Below are 18,666 nucleotides of genomic sequence, written 5' to 3'. Positions count from 1 at the left end.
TTAACAGCTACCCAAAAGCATACTGACTTAAAAGAATAATGATTCATTAATTCTCATATTTCTATGAGTCAGCTGAGTAGGTTCTCTGACATTTTTGCAGGGACTTACTCAGATACAAGATCAACTGGAAGGGAAGGTCCAAGACGGCCTTGTAAATATGCCTATAGTTGTTTTTTTTTTTTTTTTAATTTTTTTTTTTTTTCAACGTTTTTTAATTCATTTTTGGGACAGAGAGAGACAGAGCATGAACGGGGGAGGGGCAGAGAGAGAGGGAGACACAGAATCGGAAACAGGCTCCAGGCTCCGAGCCATCAGCCCAGAGCCTGACGCGGGGCTCGAACTCACGGACCGCGAGATCGTGACCTGGCTGAAGTCGGACGCTTAACCGACGGCGCCACCCAGGCGCCCCAATATGCCTATAGTTTTGATGTGGCTGTCAGCTGGGACAATTGGGATATCTGGACTTCTCTGTCCTAAAGGTTTTGTATCTGAGGGCATCTATACATAGTGTGCCACTCTCAGGGCAACATTCCTAGATGAGGAAAAGAAGCTCAAAGTTCTCTTAAGGTCTCACTCAGATGTCTCATAGCATTGTGTTCACCATTCTACTTGTCAAGAAAGGTACCAGATCAGCTCATGTTCGAGGGCTGGAGAATAGACTTCATCTGTTGAGGGGTAGTGGCAAACTAACATTGCAAAATGGAGTGTAGAATGGAAGAATGTATGGTGTCTACTTTCACAAATAACAAATAATTTACATAAATAATAATCATAAAATTTTAGGATATCTAATGAACTATTTGGGAAAATAGATGATAGGTCAGTAATAGAGAAAGCATAAATAATTTCTTGACCATTCTGACTATAGAAGATTATGGAGGAAAAGAGACAGCTTTCTTGACTACGAAGAGTAAACATTAAGAAGACACAAAACTATTTCTGATAATTCTGAGGGAAGAGAAATTAACAAAAGGAGATTTGGGAGGATTATTAAAACTATTTTATGGGATGGTCAATTCGCATTTAAAATAGTTAAGAGATTTCCAACAAGAATGGATACAGTTCACTAATGAGGGCTTCATTGTGAGAAAGCAGCCTTAGTTGTCAGGTTTTGTATGTGATTAAAAAAAAATCCTTCTTCAGTTTCTATGTGTGTTGCTGTTGTACATTTCTATTCACTAATGGTCCTGTGGCCCAAACAAGATGGACTCTAAAGGTGGTTATCTACTAAGGTATATTATTCATTTTTTCATATGTGTGTGCAGTTAGTTTATTTGTCCACCCTCTAATTCATTCAATCAGTAAGTATTTATTTTGTATCTAATACATACCTGGCAGTCTGCTAGGCACTGGAGGTCCAATGTGAGTTCTCCTGGAGCTGATGGTCCAATGGGGGAGATAGACAACCACTCACCACAAACACAAAGACAGAGTTACAACTGTGACAAGAAGAGGTACCAAGTGGTATCAAAGACTCCTGAAGGTTAGTGCTAGTGAAGGTAGTTGAGAAGCCAGGCTGGAGTTTGAGCAAGACCAGCAGGGAGCAGGTACAGAATGGAAGGGTACTCACTGTCAAGTTCCTGGCTCTCAGGGCCTCAACTTTTATAGTCAGCTGGAAATAAAGCTCAGCCACTTTTTTTATTTCTTTAAACGTTTTTTCATTTTTTGAAAGACAGAGCGCTAGTTGGGGAGGGGCAAAGAGAGAGAGGGAGACAGATTCTTAAGCAGGCTCCAGACTCTGAGCTCTCAGCACAGAACCCAAAGTGGGGATCGAACCCACAAACCATGAGATCACGACAGATTCCTAAGCAGGCTCCAGACTCTGAGCTCTCAGCACAGAACCCAAAGTGGGGATCGAACCCACACACCATGAGATCATGACCTGATCCGAAGTCAGACCCTTAAACGACTGAGCCACCCGGGAGCGCCCCAAAGCTCAGCCACTCTGTAGGCACCATTGTGTAACCTCCAGAGCACAGAAACTCAAAGGGCTGTCGAGGTCTGGTTGGCTTAAGTATTTTTGGTTCACAATGCCTCAAGGAAATATATCTTTAAGTGGGTACTTTAGAAATACAAAAGAAGAAACAATATAATGGGCAAGCCCTGTATAGGCTTACTTCATTAATATGTGCATATGAACACATTGACTGCCTTAGGCAGAAGTGACCTTGCAGAACTGCCGATTCACCCTTACTAGGGGCTGGTAAGTGGTTAGTGACAGTCTTGGTGGGAGAGTACATGAGAGAGAGCATGAATTTAGAGCTAGATGTGGGTTTATGTCCCCGTTCTGCTTTTTACTAGCAGTGTGAGCTTGAAAAATTTGCTTAATCTCTTTGAACCTCAGTTTTCTCATCTATAAAGTATGTATGTTAATATTTGTTGGGCTCATTATAGATTAAATGAGATAACATAGCATGGATGATGCTACCACATACTGAGTACTCATAGTATGGTAGATATTATTTTAATCTATATCTCCCCAAATATGTACTACTCTGATAGTAATAAATATGGTCTGGTTCCTATAGGGCATCGTTCTCAGAATAATGTAGTCACAATGGCCATACTGACTTGCAGTTATCCTGCCTGACCTGTGGTTGGTACTGGCCACAGATTGTCCTATAAATCTCTGTGGACTTTGAGAAAGATCTATTTACCTTAAATTAAATTTGTATTTTTGCCCTGAAAAGAATGACTTAAGTTTGAGTGCTTCTGGGAAAACCAAGTTCCTGGAAAGATAAATCTCTCTCTTTTTTTTAAGGAGCTCCGTTAGAGCTCCTTTCTCTTAAGAACATTCTTCCAGACTTTGGGCTAAATCCAGGGTTTCCCCTGGGCATGAAATAATGATAGCTAGAAAAAGTTTACTTTTTCCCTGCTATTTAAGAATGATTTACATTTTTAACAAAAGGTATACTTTGTCATCAACAACTGGGTTCATCTGAGAAAAATGTCCCCAAGGACTGTGTCCTTGGGTGTGTAGAATTCATAGGGAACCAACATACATAAATAGTTTTTATCTTCATCTTCTGAAAACTGAGATTCTTCTACATCACAGTCAAATCTATTTAATTGGAACAGGGTCTTTCCAAGATCTCTACTTGCACATGGTTTATGCTGCATCAGAAAAGCTCTACATACCATGAACTTCCTGTCACACGCAGGATCTAAACAAGTAAAAATTGATAACTAGAAAGTGGGAGTCCAAGTTACCAGTCACTATGTGTCTTATCACATTAAAAACAAACAGTGCATACCATTTCTGAAACTATTCCTGGGTCCTTAAGTTAAGACTTAGGTTGCAGCACCATACAAATAAACATAAAGTAAAATAAACATTTTATCCCTGCTCCCACAAATATTCAAGGCTTAAACTTTGAATCATTAGGCTTCTTTCTGTCCTGGCTCCTCCTTTATATCTGCTCTATTCAAGTCTCTTCCTTTCCATCCATCCAGACACCACTGTGCTAAGCATAAAGTCATCTTACTTCAGCAGCACATTTCCTCCTTTTACTGCTTACCCTGCCCATGCCACCTTCTCATTAGAGTACTCTTGAACATAGATCTCATTGTGTTGCTCAGCATTTCCACTAGTTCCACACTGACACAGAGTCCCCAAACATTTTACGGAAAGGAATACTTTCTCCTCAGAGCCTTAAGAATGATAGAATCCTGTATGAACTTGTGTAACTTCATAGATGAGGAAGTTTTTCACATACATGGTTTCATTCAGTCTTTTTTCATTATGAAATATTTCCCCTATGCAAAAAATTGAGTAATATCATCAGCCTCCTTGTATATACCCTCCAGCTTAAGGAGAGTATTATAGATGCTGTGGAAATTCCCTTATGTACCCACCCAGTCTTTCTGTGCCACTGTTCTGAATGTGGATTCAACACTTCCATACGTGTCTCTAGAGGTTACAGCAGGGATCACAAGTGTTTTCTATAAAGGCCAGATAGTGAATATTTTAGGCTTTGCAGGCCATATGGACTGTGTCAAAACTACTTAACTCTGCTATTGTTGCATGAAGACAGCCACAGACATATGTAAACAAAAGGGCAAATTTGATCTTTGGCAGGCTGCATTTGGCTCATGAATCCTAGTTTACTGACCCCTGCATTAGAGTATCGATGGTAATATAGAGCATTGTTTGCGTATCTTTAAACTTATATGCATTTATCAAACTGTATTTTTCTGTAACCTGATTCTTTTGCTCAAGATGTTTTAAGTTTGATCCATATGAATACATATGGATAGTCCTAGTTCATTCGCTTTAAGTGTTGTATAGCATTTAGGAATATACTTACTGCATTATACATGTACTATTTATTGTCCATTGTCTTGTTGATGGACATATATGCTGTTTCCAATTTTTTACTATTGGAAACAATGCAGTGAACATTTGTGTACATGTCACCTATACATATATGTAAACACTTATGAAGGGTTACCTTTTAATCTCTACAGCAGCCCTATAATTTAGACTTTTAAGTTTTCATTCACCTGAAGCTCAGAGTGTAGTATGGGGAAGGAAGTGTTAAGTGAATAGTCCCAGGTCATACATGAAGCTAGGGAAGGTCAGCATAGTTCTCCATCCTAATCTCACGTCTCATCCCTATTCTCTGTTAGACCACAGCTGTTGCTTCTGTGTATGTGTAGCACTACCAGGTGTGATAGGAGGGCACAAAAGAAATATAAGTTGTGACTCCAGCCTTCTTCGAATTTACAATCCTGTGCTACAGTGGGGAAGATGACAGATGTAGCTAACTCATTAATTACCACATGAGGAGGAGAAAGATAAATGACAGAGGAGTGTCCATGGAGACATTGGGGCATACATGGAAAAAAATCTACAAAACTGAGAGCTATAAGAGCACATTTGAGTAAATAGAGACATACTTGCCCGTGAAAAGCAAATTGCATATTATAAAGAGGTAAATCCTCCTACCTAAATATATAGGTTTGGTACCATCTCAAACTCCTAAAGAAACTTTTTAGAAAAAGAATGTGACACAAGATATGATTATTTACTACAGAGAATAAAAAGATGAGAGTATCTTAGGAAATACTGAAAAAGAATGAAACTTAATAGGGAAGGATGATATTGGTACAAGATAGAACTGTGAGATCAATGGGAAACTAAATTTAGAGTCAGTAAAAGGAGCATAGATCAGTGGGAAAAAGTATTTAACAAACAATTCTGAGAAAACTCACCTTGTACCATAAACTTAAAAATAAAAAGCAATAAAAATAAGCTTAAAAAATCTGATATATTTAACCACATACAACGGAAAAACTTTTCAGGTGAAGATAATTAAAAGGAAATAAAAATGTTTGTAGTAAATATTCCAGATATTCCAGAATAGGAATACATTCAATATGCAAAGAACTCTTATAAGTCAACAAAAAAGATGAACACTTACATAGAAAAATGACAAAGAACATAAACAGAAAATGGAAAGAAACTATCACATATAGACAAAAAAGATGTAAAAGTGTGCCTGGGTGGCTCAGTCTGTTAAGCATCCAACTCTTGATTTCATCTCAGGTCATGATCTCACAGTTTGTGGGATTGAAAGGAACAGCTTTGAATCCAAATGACAGCCCTGCCTTAGTTTAAAGCTAGGTTCTCTTTTCTGCTTATTTTGGATCTTTGATAAGAAATACAATTGCTGAGAAGTCTGTTTTGCTTGCTGTTTGCTATGAGCATTGTGAGACCTTTCCTGATTGTAACCCGCTGTAGAATGGGCTGTAAAACTTCCTAAATGTAGTCTGATATGTAATGGAATGAGTGATTGTATACAAACTAACCGGCATTTCTCGCTTCTGTAAACCTGCTTGCTTAGCACATTCCTCACCTACCCCCTTCCCCCTTTCTTCCTCCCGCCACAAGTAAAAACCTCCCCTGTGCTATTTGTCTCTGTCTATAAAAACACTATACCAACCCTAATCGTGGCCTCTTGTGTCACCGGCGACGAGTGCGCAGAGGACCAGGTTCGAACCTGCAATAAACGACCCTTGCCGCTTGGCTTTGACTTATGACTCTGGTGGTCTTTTGTGGGAGGTTTTGGAACTTCAGGCATTACAGGATCAAGTCCTGTGTTGGGTTCTGTACTGAAAGCATGGAGACTCCTTGGGATTCTGTCTCCCTCTCTCTCTGCCCCTCCCAAGCTCATGGGCACATGCCCTCTCTGTCTCTCTCTCTCTCTCTCTCTCTCTCTCAAAACAAAGAAGTAAAAAGAAAAAAAGATGTAAAGTTTTTTTTAACTTTACTAATAATCAAAGAAATGCAATTTAATACAGTGAGATAGGATTTGTCACCTATCAGGTTAGCGAAGATTGTTGAAGGAAGGTGTGCTGAGAAAGGCAGGCACTCTTACTGAATGCTGCTGGGAGTGTAGATTAAAAAAAGATTATAGAATGCAATTTGGCATTTTCAAATGCTTTTTTGTATTGTCTGAATTTTCTGCAATGGCTCTTTTATTTTAAAAATACTTTCATTTAAAAATAAATGTTAACTTTTCAGGAAAACAGAAAGGTAGGGAAGTCTGTGTGCAAATTCAGACATCTTTCTTTCTTTGCTCTGATTCTAAATTCAATCCTTTGTGTATTAACACACACATGAATTTATCTAGAAATAATGGCTTTCTGTGATCTGCATTTTTATTACTAACTCCAGAGAATTTTTAGGTTCTCTGTCTATAGTTTCTTAAAGTTCAGTATTTAAACAGAACCTTTAACTGTATTTCTAAGGAGGTGTTCTTTTATTTTTTTTTAATTAAAAAAAATTTTTTTTAATTTATTTTTGAGACAGAGAGAGACAGAGCATGAACGGGGGAGGGGCAGAGAGAGAGGGAGACACAGAATTGGAAGCAGGCTCCAGGCTCTGAGCCATCAGCCCAGAGCCCGACGCGGGGCTCAAACTCACGGAGTGTGATATCGTGACCTGAGCTGAAGTCGGACGGACGCTTAACCGACTGAGCCACCCAGGCGCCCCAAGGAGGTGTTCTTTTAATGCTGTGCTTAGTCATTGCTGGCTGTGTGGCTGGTGCCTGACTGTGGTGACTTCCTTTCTCATCTGCATGCTCATTCATCCACAACAGACTTTCTCTAGCTGTGCTCTTTAGCTCCAAGGAGAAAGATCCATGCTATTTGTAGAGAAAGCCTAATGGGCAAAGTATAGTTTTGATGAAATGGACACTGATAATAATTAGTAATAAACTCAATCCAGAATATTTATTATTTAAACATTAAAAATCTTAAGCTCACTAGACTTTTTAAATTCATATTTATGTGCATGTTTTAGTTACAGAAAAGTATGATATGATAATCAATTATAGACATCCAATCATTAAAATGTGCTATGCTGGAGTAAGATTCTGCAGTCTAGTGGAATGAAATGTGAACTCAGAGAGGAACAGGAATGATAAAAAAATTTTTTCCAGATGTTAACACTTTTTAGGATAAGGGAGTGTTTCTTTGAAGGATAAGGGAAGATATTAAGTTGGTGTGGTATTTAAGAGTAGATTTAAGAGTAATTGAATAGGGTTGAGAATAATGTAATAACACATAAAATGTCAATTTTTATGATATGTCAGAAGTTAACTTTTTTGCAACTTTTAAGTGAAAAACTATGGATATAAACCAAAAAATGTGTTGATGGAGTATATTGTTTTTCAACCATTTTATATGGGATAAATGAACAAAAACTATTCTGGGGCCACTAGTGTAAAGAATACTCATTGCTTATTCTCAACCTACAAATATGACTCCTTCTATGGAAGGGAGGTTTTGAGGGGAAAAAAGACTGCAGAGCTAAGGTGTGGGGTCTCCTGGGACTTAGGCTTTCCATTGCAATTCTTCCCCTAACAAGGGGGTGGAAAATATTACAGAAAGGAGGACATAGAAGTAACCCTAATTAAAGAAATAATATATGTGGAAACAATTGTCAAACGCTTGGGACATGGTAGATGCTCATTACGTGACAAACCAGGTAAGGCTAAAGTCTCCAGTCCTAGTAATGAGCTGCTAAGAAGACCGTACTATTATGAGATGTATATAAGTGAGTTTATACCCCCAAGGCAATCATTACGTTTATTCATAGTTTGCCTATATTTACTTACTTAAAAAGATTTCTTATTTTGTTATTTGTTTAAGGCAGGGATTAACAAACTTCTGCACAGGGCTAGATAATACATGTTTTTAGCTTTGTGGGCCATACAGTATGTGTTGCAACTACCCAACTTCTTTTCTGGGGGAAAGAAGCCATAGATACTCCATAAACAAATGGATGTGACTATGTGCCACTTACACTTTATGAACAGTTATGTTTGAGTTTCATATAAGTTTTATGTCTTATGAAATATCCTTCTTTTGATTTTTTTCAACCATCCAAAAGTATAGTACCATTGTTAGCTTGCAGGCTGTATAAAAACAGATGGCAGACCAGTGTTAGCCTGTGAGCAATAGTTTGCCAAACCCTGATTTAAGGCACTGTTTAAGGGTGCTTTATGCTAAGAGTGGGTGTAGTGTTGGAAGGATACACAGGAAACTGGCCATTGTAGTTGAATTTGGTAACGGAAATGGGTAACAGAGCTAGAAGGAAGACTAATTTTTCAGTGTACTGTTTGAATTGCTTACCACATGCTTGCATTACCATTTCAAAAATTAAAGAGTGTCCTTTTCTTTAAGTCCCTTGAGGAATCATAAACCCAACAAATCTGGTTTGAGCAGACTCTGCCAACTGTTTCCAGATTCTAGAGGGCTCTCTTGTTAGCTACTCAGGGGCACCCATATTGTGGATCTCCAGCCAGGGATAATAACTCAAGTGCTACAGAATTTGGGGAATTGGACTTTCATTTGGGTGAGAGATTGACAAATTATGTCCTTTGTGCTAATAATAGGAGAACCTCTTCCTTATCTTGTACCATTTCTCCAGGAAGAGCGTGCCAAATGGCAGGGAATTTGGCGGAACTAAGTGGGAGAAGCAATTAATACAGATCATTTAATTGAGCCAACATTTCTTGAGGGCCTATTATGTGCCAGGCACTTGAAGTAAAGATACCAAGTTTATATGAACATACAGAGTAAAATATAAGAAGGAAAATATAAGAATCCAAAATAAAGATGAGTATACCTGGGAAATATTACAGAGCTATCATGTGGTATGAGGGAGCTTGATGAACATGACTGAAAGCTGAAAAAGACAAATATGAGAAAAACATAGCACAGAGGGAAATGTAAGGGAAGAGTCAAAGAACTAAAATCTCCCCCCCTTTTTTTAAAGACCAGAGGAAAAGGGTCTTATGTTATTACAGAGTATACATTTGGATTGAAAATTAGGAGAAATTCCTAACTCTATATTGTGGGTTCCTAAAAACTATTATGGGAAGGAAACTGTGGAATTTCCTATTCCAGAGGAGGAACTCTATCTAGAAGAATAGCTGCTTGAATTTTGGGGAGGCTTTTCAATCCATTTATTATACAATATGCAGACACATATACATAATGATTATACACAATTAATTTATATATTAATATATACACAGTGAATATTACCTAAACAATTCATACACACATATTAAAAGTTGAATTTTCCTAGTCCACAACTGGCTTGTTAGTATGAATGAGGTCTTATAAATAATGACAACTCATCTTTTACTGGTTTATTACTCAGGACCTTCAGCTTTCTATCAGAGTCCAAGTATTTCAGAAGTGCCTTAGGGTCTCCTCATGTTTGTTCATGATCAGGTTTGTTCTGGCTGTCTCTTCCATTACCTCTTGTGTCCATGAGTAAGAGTAGTGCCCAACCAGCAGTCACAGTTCCTCTCCTTCTCCATGGGTTATGGTGATACCTATGGTGCTGCTGCTATTTCACATTGCCCCAGAAAGGCCCTGGTCCTCTTGGGGTCAAAGTTCCACTGTGATATGTGCCAGAGTTGCATGAGGATGAGTAGTCTCTCCTACTTGTTGCATTCTGTTGGAAGGATCTACCTCTATTTTATACTTCAATGCTTCTAGATTTCATTTTTATTTATAGCCTTCCCTCTCACCTTAGGGTGGCAGGAAGGCCTTTTGAATCCAGTGTGGTTTGGCCAAACCGTGCTACATTGAGAATTACACATTTCTGAAATGACTAAGGTTTGCTTTAGGATGAAGGTTCCTGGCTCCCTCTGACTTTAGAATGGGTTTTTCCCCCCCAACAGGTCCCTTAGCTTTCTGGAGAGTAGATTCTGGTAGGGCCATGCCATTGGTTCACCAGATGGACCCAGATTTGTCTGCATTCCCACAGTGGGCTTTGTATCCTGTAGCAGGAGGTTCTCTCTCTTTCTTGCCTCTACAGCCACCCCCTCTATAAAAATTGCCCTTGAAACCACTTCTTCATCAGTTACTTCCCTATCTTGGCACCTTTTCATGCCCCAACCTCTCTTTTAGAGCATACTGATCTTAGGCTTTATCACCAGCTTTCATGACAATCTGTAGTTGTCTGTGTATATGTGTGATTTTTTTAAGTTTATTTATTTATTTTGAGAGAGAGAGAGAACAAACGTGTATGAGAGAGTGGAGGAGAGGCAGACAGAGAGAGACAGAAAATACCAAGCAGGCTTCACATTGTCAGTGCAGAGCCAGATGCGGGGCCCAAACTCAGTAACTGTAAGATCATGACCTGAGCCAAAGTTGGATACCTAACCAACTGAGCCACGTAGGTGCCCCGATGTGTGATTATTTTTAATCTCTTTATTAAGCTTGATGTCATAGATCGTGGATACTTTTTTTTTCTTTTACCATTTTAGCGCCAAAGATCCAGCCCAGAGCTTAATGCAGAATAAATCCTCAGTAAATGTTTTTTGCAAGCATGAATAAATAAATGAATGCATCAGCATAGTCTGGTAGACTACCTTACCAGAAGCCTAGTGTATCTGAAACTCACTTCTGCTTGAACTGGAACATTCTGCTGAGTGAAAGAGAAAGAAATAGAGACATAAATAGTAGGGACATTATAATGAAATAAATTTGTCCAACAGAAACTCTATATGTTCTTCCTGAATAGCAAATGTAAATATTTATTTGTAAACAAAATGATTTCTTAGTAGAGACATGATAAAAAGGTCTAAAAAAATCATCCTTAGAAAACAGCCTTGGAAAAGAAATTCTGATTGTATAACTTTTCATTACTTGACCTTTCAAGTTATCTCTTCAGGAAAGTAGGAAACATAGTGGAAGGAAGGAAGGAAGGAAGGAAGGAAGGAAGGCCTAAAGATATAACTAAAAGTGGACATTGCTTCCCTTGGGTTCTTGGATTCATTCTGGACATTACTCAGTATGAAACTTCAGACACTTTGGTGAGATTTACCATTATTTTTCCTTTTACCATAACTTTTTTTCCTATCCCATGTAAATAGAAGACCATGATAGACCCTGAGAGTGAAAAATGCAAGCCTCTGAAATTTTCTCTAAAAAGCAAAAATTAAGATCCTGTGAGAACATTTTGTGAATTTTTGATTTGCTGCTATAGTGCCTACTAAAGAAAATTCCAGAAGGAAATGGTCTTAAATCACTTTTGTGTCTGGAAATACCTGTTCAACTTAGGAATAAGGTTTAAGAGATGAAGTCATTGATTTATCCCATTTTTAATCAAAGCCTTTCTATTTGTTTCTGTTTTTTTCTACTTGTAAAAGAAATAAAGACACAACCAAAATGTCATCAAATCTTGTACAAATTTCTCAAGTGCTGAAATTTAAATGAAAACATATGGTGTTTTCCCAGATCCATTACAGAGTATCTCTTTTGAAAGCACATATCCTGGTCATTTGTAAGTTCAAATGGGTAAAAATGATAAATACTGAGAACAGATATGTACAGAAAGGCTCTGGCAAAATGTCTACAAACAGATCCATTTGCTATTTTGTGTATAAGCTCGCTCCCTTTCTCCCTCTCTCTTTTAACTAAATATCTATGCCCCCACCCTTCCTCAAACTCTACTACTTATTTGTCTTTCAGAGTTTTCTTTTGAAGACTACTGTAACAAAGGGATATTTTAAATAGAACTTTGGATGGGATCAAAAATGAATCTCATCGAACACTCCCACTTACCTGTCACGGATGAATTTTCTCTTTCTGAAAATTTATTTGGTAAGTTGTCAAATTCATTTGAATATAAGTGAAAATAAAGTGCAACTGGGAAATACATGAGAAAAAAGCCTAGATGATGAATCCAACAGAACCCAGAAAAGTTTTTGTTCCATCTAAGTACTCAATAAACATTAGATACCATGCCAGGTTAGAGGCAGATCACACCTTGGATTTATTGAGCCTGATGGTCTTCTTTTTTATAGTCGAGGGCTGCAAGGCAAGAGAGCTTTGTGACTTGTTCAAGGCCATGAAGCTAGATAATTAACAGAGCTGGGAGTAGAAACAGATTCCTGTTCCAGGCTAATTCTGATATTATTATAGCATGTACTAGAGTATGAAATCATGCTTCTTATGGTTTAATATTATACCTATAAAAGGTTGGGGTTGCTTAGGTTATAGTTCTGCAATAAGTTTCCTTTCTACTCTTCTTCCTATGCTGGGGGATATATGGCACAGTGTCATGATTAGTCATTTAAATTGGATTGAGGACAATCTGTACTAAGTTGTTTTCAGTAGATCTGTAACTAGATGATACCATAAAATGATATATTGCTTCACTTTATGCATTTATGAAAAAACTTCTCATTATAGTTTCAGTTGAGAACATCAGCAAAGACTCAACAGCAGCAATATTTTAGATGGGGCAGGGAAGCTTTCTGCCACTCTTAAAATAATTCCCTTCTGTATAATAGCCCTTCTGGGAGGCTTGGATGCTCCCAGTTTTTTACTCTACATTAAAGTATGGACCATGGACTCTGATAGTGAAAATGCAAACATTTATAATTCCACAAAATGCAATATTTGAAGGCATGACATCCTTGCCTATTTGTTTGCAGACAACCTTGAACAATATTAATTAATAGCTTATGCTATTACCCAGTAGTCATTAGCATCTTAGTGTGTAATGGTTTAGCAGGTCATTTCCAAGGAGAGGTCATTATTTGTATTACCTGTTTACATATCTACCTGTACCATACAGTATAAGAGCATTTAAGGGCAGTGACCATATTTTACTAATCCTAGTATGCACTTGCTAAATAAGAACCAACTAATAAATAATAAAAGGGAAGGAGAAAAGAGGTTTAGGGAGAAAAAGAGATATTTATCAGTAACTCTCAGAGAGACCAAAGGCAGCAGTAATTATTTATGAAATGCCAGTTCTGGGACATAAGTGCTGTATCTTATTTCTTCCATTTGGCGTTTCTTCATCCTATGGATGCATTCAAAGACAACGGTGCCTACTTCCATGTCCATTTACATGACCATTTACTTCTGTTCTACCCTTTTATGAGTCCTGAAAACAACCTGCATAGACATCTTTATAATTTTTGTCCTACTAATCAGAACTCACAGGATAGTTAAAACTGTACATGTATATCATAGACTAAGGAAAATTCCACTTAAGATTATTTTTTCACTTCACTGAAATTTTATGATTGCATGGTAGGATCTCTGAGAAAGCACATTATTAGATTGAAGGCTCACCTCATCAGCCATGAGGTGAAAAAGATGTGAGCAGATAGAGAAAAATTTGTGAAGGTGCTGTCACGTTAGAAGCATCTGGAAATGACTGCTTGAGGAAGCACTGTAACTCATGCTTTCAGTGTTGCTTTTCCTCCAGCTCTCCTTTGCTAGAGCACATTCTTAATTTGTTTCCTAACACAGTCATTTAAGATTTCTGAGAATACATAGTATAAGACACATAAGCCACCAGCACAGCTGTTATTCCTGACTGGAGCAGTTTCCTCAAATCTTCATCTGGTCTTCTCTCCTGGTAAATTAATATCCAGTGTGGCCATTGGGACACACTTTCCTTTTCTCCATTAAGTTCTAGAGCTGGCCCTAAGCATTTTTATCACATCTGTTTCCTCCTGGGAGCTCAGTCTCACTCCACACAACATATCTGAGCTAAAGGTACACCAAAGCGGTGGCTGGAGACTTTCATTTTAATTTCCTTATTCCTCCTCCCGTCTTCTTTTGTCTCCTGATGAGCCTGATGGATTCTTTGGGCTTCCCATCCTGAGCTTAGGATTCAGAGCACCAGGGAAAAGACTATGGCCCATGGATGAGTAACCCACAGTGCCTAACTCACCACTCCTGGATTTTGAGATATGCTAGAGACTCGGAAGTATTAACCCATGGACTCAACTAGCTGGAGAGTGAAACTCTTTTCCAATGGTCTGTGTAATGAAAACCAGCTATCATGTTGTTACAACAAAGGAAAGTGAGGTTAATTGTATAGCATATGGATAGCTATCATTTCTTCCACCCAAATATTGAGTACCAACTATATACCAGGCATTGGAATAAAGCAGGGAAAAAGACAGGCAAGATCCTAGTGGAGGGTAGACTCACAATAAGCATACAAATAAATAAATAAACAAAATAACATGAGGTAGTGGTAAGTGCTATGAAAACAATAAAACAGGGTGATATCATAGTAACTGGAAGGATGGGACTGCTCTAACTGGTGTGGCCAAGGAAAGTTTCTGAGGAGTTGACAATTGAGCTGAGACTGAAAGACAAGAAGCCAAGGAGAACATTCTAGGCAGAGGAAATAGTAAATGCAAAAGCCCAATGTCTGCAATGGACTTTAAGGCCTTGTCTTTTCATTTTTATTTAGGGTCATTAAAAGAGTCTAGACAACTGGTTTTGGACCCTGCATCCCCATTAACCAACATGAGTAAAAGGAGATGATTAGATGGAGAATTCTAGAACCACTGTCTAGTTTTAACATCTGAATCCACAAGTTGCTATAGTTGTGCTAGAAAGCGGTGACCTGGACTCAGTGGCACTTATCTGGCACATGACGTGACTTCAAAGGTGGCCTTGGGCATGGTCCTCCTTCCTGCAGGTTACTATAAAGGCCATAATAAAATCCCAATGTTAAGACAGTGGGAAGGTGCTGGTAAGATTATATAGCAAATACTGATAAGTACTCACTAATGGGCACTGGTGACACTAATTACCTCTGCAGTGAGAACTTTCAGCCTCTTCTAGAGATGGCTATGGACCCCTTACTTTCTGAAGGCTTTGGGTAAGGTGATGGGAGCGCATCTCCTCATGTATAAATGGTTACCCTGAAGACAGGAGCCTGAAGCAAGGACTTGCGCACAGGCAGTTTATGTGAGAGGTGATCCTGGGTTGTAGAAATCAAAGACTGGAGTCATGAAACAGGGACAGAGGAAAACCAACATGAGATGAGTTATGAGGGTCCCTGTTGTGGACAAGGGGATCTTGATTCCCCTGAGAGTAGCACAGAGGATTGTCCTCCGAGGAACCAGGGACTGGGGCAGTTACCAACAGGGTCACCCCTGGGGGCATGAACTCCCTGGCACTTGTGGGTTGTGCCTTTATTACTCCCAGTGGAATCAGGCCAAGTGGTCTCCCTCCTATGGTGTTGGAGAAGTTCTGAGCAGAAAGCAAAAAGATATGCAGCATGATCCTGAAATGACAGACTAAGTATGAGGTGAGTCTGAGCTCATGTGTGACCACTTGCTGTGGCTACAACTGAAATGAGGGGTGGGCTTCAGGATGTGACACTGCCACCAGAGGGGTCTGCCACACAGTATTAATGTGATTTTTCTGCTAAATCAGTTTAAATATTCAAAGGAAGGCTAAGATTTGGAGGGGGGATGGGGCAGATTTGCTCTATAGATTCTGTTTTCTTAAACTGGTTCTTGCAGAAAAGAAGGAAAGAAGCTGGGACAGAATGGAATTGTAGAGATGAGACTGGAATCACTTTCTGAGGTCGTTTAATTTATTCTGCTACCACACATCCCTGACAAATCCAGATGGGAATCTAGCTCATTGGTAACTCAATCCACATATAGGACTCGGAATGGAAGGACATGGTGACCCAAAAGAGATAAGTCTCCTTTCCTTTGGGACATCCTATAAGCCAGGAAACTTGGTCAAAGATTAATTCAGTGGGTTGAGAAAGGCTTCTCTGATGAATGAAGAAGGCAGGATCTTTATGCAATTAGTGCACAATAAAAGGTAATCATGACAAAGTCCACAGCTTCCCACAGTTTGACATGGTGAATAGGTATGTTAAATAAAATCTATGTATTCTTTTACCAAACTGTGCCTTAAGAACTCAAAAAATCACAAAATTTCAGATGAATAAAAAAGCATTCTAACAATAGGACAGCATAAGCAAGAGAAGGTACTGTCTTATGCTCCAATATCTAATGTTCTTAGTGCAGTGAATTCTGGTTCTTTTGGCTCAGTGATATTGGGAAAAGTTCACTGATTGTGAGTGGAAATAAGCAATGAAATTTAAAGAAATAAAGTCTAAGAGGCAATTGAGACACTCTGAAGTTTAGTTTTCTCCCTTGTAAATGGGGATAATAATGACACATTACAGCTTGTTGGGAGAATTGAATGGCTGTGTTGAAACTGTTTTTGTAAACCTGAAGGCATCACACAACATAATTAATCCAGAGTTTTCAAGGTAGTTGTTACTATTTAAATTGTTGAAATGATAAACACCACCCTACTCATTAAGGGAAGGAAGTGCTATTTATCTTGACATTGTTGAATGCAAAGAATCTTCAAGGAGCCAACAAAACCCAACAGCATGGAAATAAATTTCCAGGTGCCCTAAGGAAGGAAACACTTGTTCTGTCTCATCTTGGTATTATGGCTTTGCTAACAATAGCTATGGAATCTGTGTTTTTATATTAATTTTTACATTTGTATCTAATAGTCTTTCCAAAGCCCTATTTTGAATGAGGATCAGCAAGTGGCAGGAGGCATATACCAAATAATTCCTTTCCTTTAGCTATTTGTCATTACTTTGTGCTGCCCTCAGCTGTTTATGTCCATTTTCTCTGGGTAGTTTTATTTTTTTATTAAAAAAATTTTTTTTAAATGATTACTTATTTTTGAGAGAAAGAGATATACAGAGTGTGAGCAGGGGAGGTACAGAGAGAGAGGGAGACACAGAATCCAAAGCAGGCTCCAGGCTCTGAGCTGGCATCATAGAGCTAGACACAGGGCTTGAACTCATGAACTGAGAGATCATGTCCTGAGCCGAAGTCATATGCTTAACTGACTGAGCCACCCAGGTGCCCCTGGGTAGTTCTATTTTTATTAAAATATATTCATTTTAGAATCTTATTCTTGCTTATGTCTTTTGCTTAAATTAAAAGAATCTTTCAGGTGTTACAGAGTCAGTCAGATGTTTTAAAATACAATTAAAGGTCTTAAGATGCAGTTTTGTGGAATATTTCTGACATTTCACTTCAGGTTTGTTTTTTTTTTTTTAATCTCACTGAGTTCAACTAAAGTGAATGTAGTTCTGATGTGATGGGTAAATTGAAGCTGAAAGTTTCCAGAAGATGAAAAGATACCATTGGCTCAGACAAATCGGGAGCTTTGTTTTAGTGTAATGTAAATATTGTGTCACTACTGTTTCTTACCCATATCTTTTCTGCAGATTTATGCAATATCTAAGTTTTTATTAATTCACCATGTCTTTGGGTTTTGCACTCCCAGGAATCTCAGATCTGGTAACCCTTGTTGGTGGAGTTTAGAAATGGAAGATGGTAAAGAAGTATTGACAGGGACTTTCCTTATTACAAAATAGAGTAGACAAAACAGTGCTTCTTCTGATAGGGCTGAATAGTTTGGAGAAGGCATGCAGTGGGATGAAGAATTACAAAGTGGCTAACTGGTGGGTGACTCCATTGCCATCCAGGGCCTTGCGCTCAACCTTGTAGGCTAAGAAACAAATCTCAAGGGCACTCAGAATAACCAAGCTGAGAAAGGTTGAATATAAAATCAGATTGAAAATTTATACACTTACAGGGATAAAAAGAATTGTGCTAATGGTAACAGCTACTATTTCTTGAGTGCTTTCTATATGTCAGATATCATACTTATTCTATATTAGTTAGCAAGCTTCCTGCATTCAAGTCCATCTCTGTCATTTACTGGTATGTGGTCCTTTAACTTTATGCAAGTGACTTGCTTTATTTAATCAAGTTCTCAGAAGAATGCCTGGCACATCACAAGTACTCTATAACTATTTGCCATTAGTATTAATTCTTTTATTTTTTTATTAAAAATTTTAAAAATGCTTTATTTATTTTTGAGAGAGAGAGAGAGAGACAGCACGAGTATGGCAGAGGCATAGAGAGAGGGAGACACAGAATCCGAAGCAGGCTCCAGGCTCTGAGCTGTCAGCACAGAGCCCGATGCAGGGCTCCAACCCATGAACCATGAGATCATGAACTGAGCCCAAGTTGGACGTTTATCCGACTGAGCCACCCAGGTGCCCCACCATTAATATTAATTCTTACAACACTCCTATGAGGTGTATACCATTACTATTCCCCTTTACTGGTGAGAAAATGGAGATTTAAAAAGTTCAATGATCTGCTTAAAGTTCCATAGGTAGTTAAGTGGAAACCAAAATATAATCAAGACAAGGAATTAGAATTGGATGGTTAAGGATCCAGGCTAAGAGAACACTCACATTCGCCTTCTCAGGGGAGGTCTTTCCAATGAGATTACATCACCCAGCGT

The 18,666-nt window shown here is 38.4% G+C and overlaps 1 protein-coding gene across 2 annotated transcripts in view; it reads left to right on the top strand.

The window, feature by feature from the left end:
- Positions 1-18,666, top strand: part of NR1H4 (nuclear receptor subfamily 1 group H member 4) — a 75,329-nt gene that overhangs the window by 6,288 nt on the left and 50,375 nt on the right. For both annotated transcript variants that reach the window (XM_058741655.1, XM_058741656.1), the window contains exon 2: positions 12,001-12,132. In XM_058741655.1, coding sequence (XP_058597638.1) covers positions 12,054-12,132 — 79 coding nt within the window. In that variant the 5' untranslated portion in view covers positions 12,001-12,053. The remainder of the gene's footprint in view (positions 1-12,000; positions 12,133-18,666) is intronic.

This window comes from Neofelis nebulosa, chromosome 8 (genome assembly GCF_028018385.1).
Source record: "Neofelis nebulosa isolate mNeoNeb1 chromosome 8, mNeoNeb1.pri, whole genome shotgun sequence".
In the NCBI taxonomy this organism is placed as follows: domain Eukaryota; kingdom Metazoa; phylum Chordata; class Mammalia; order Carnivora; family Felidae; genus Neofelis; species Neofelis nebulosa.
The sequence above is the reverse complement of the archived record's forward strand: the minus strand, read 5'-3'. Positions and strand labels throughout refer to the sequence as shown.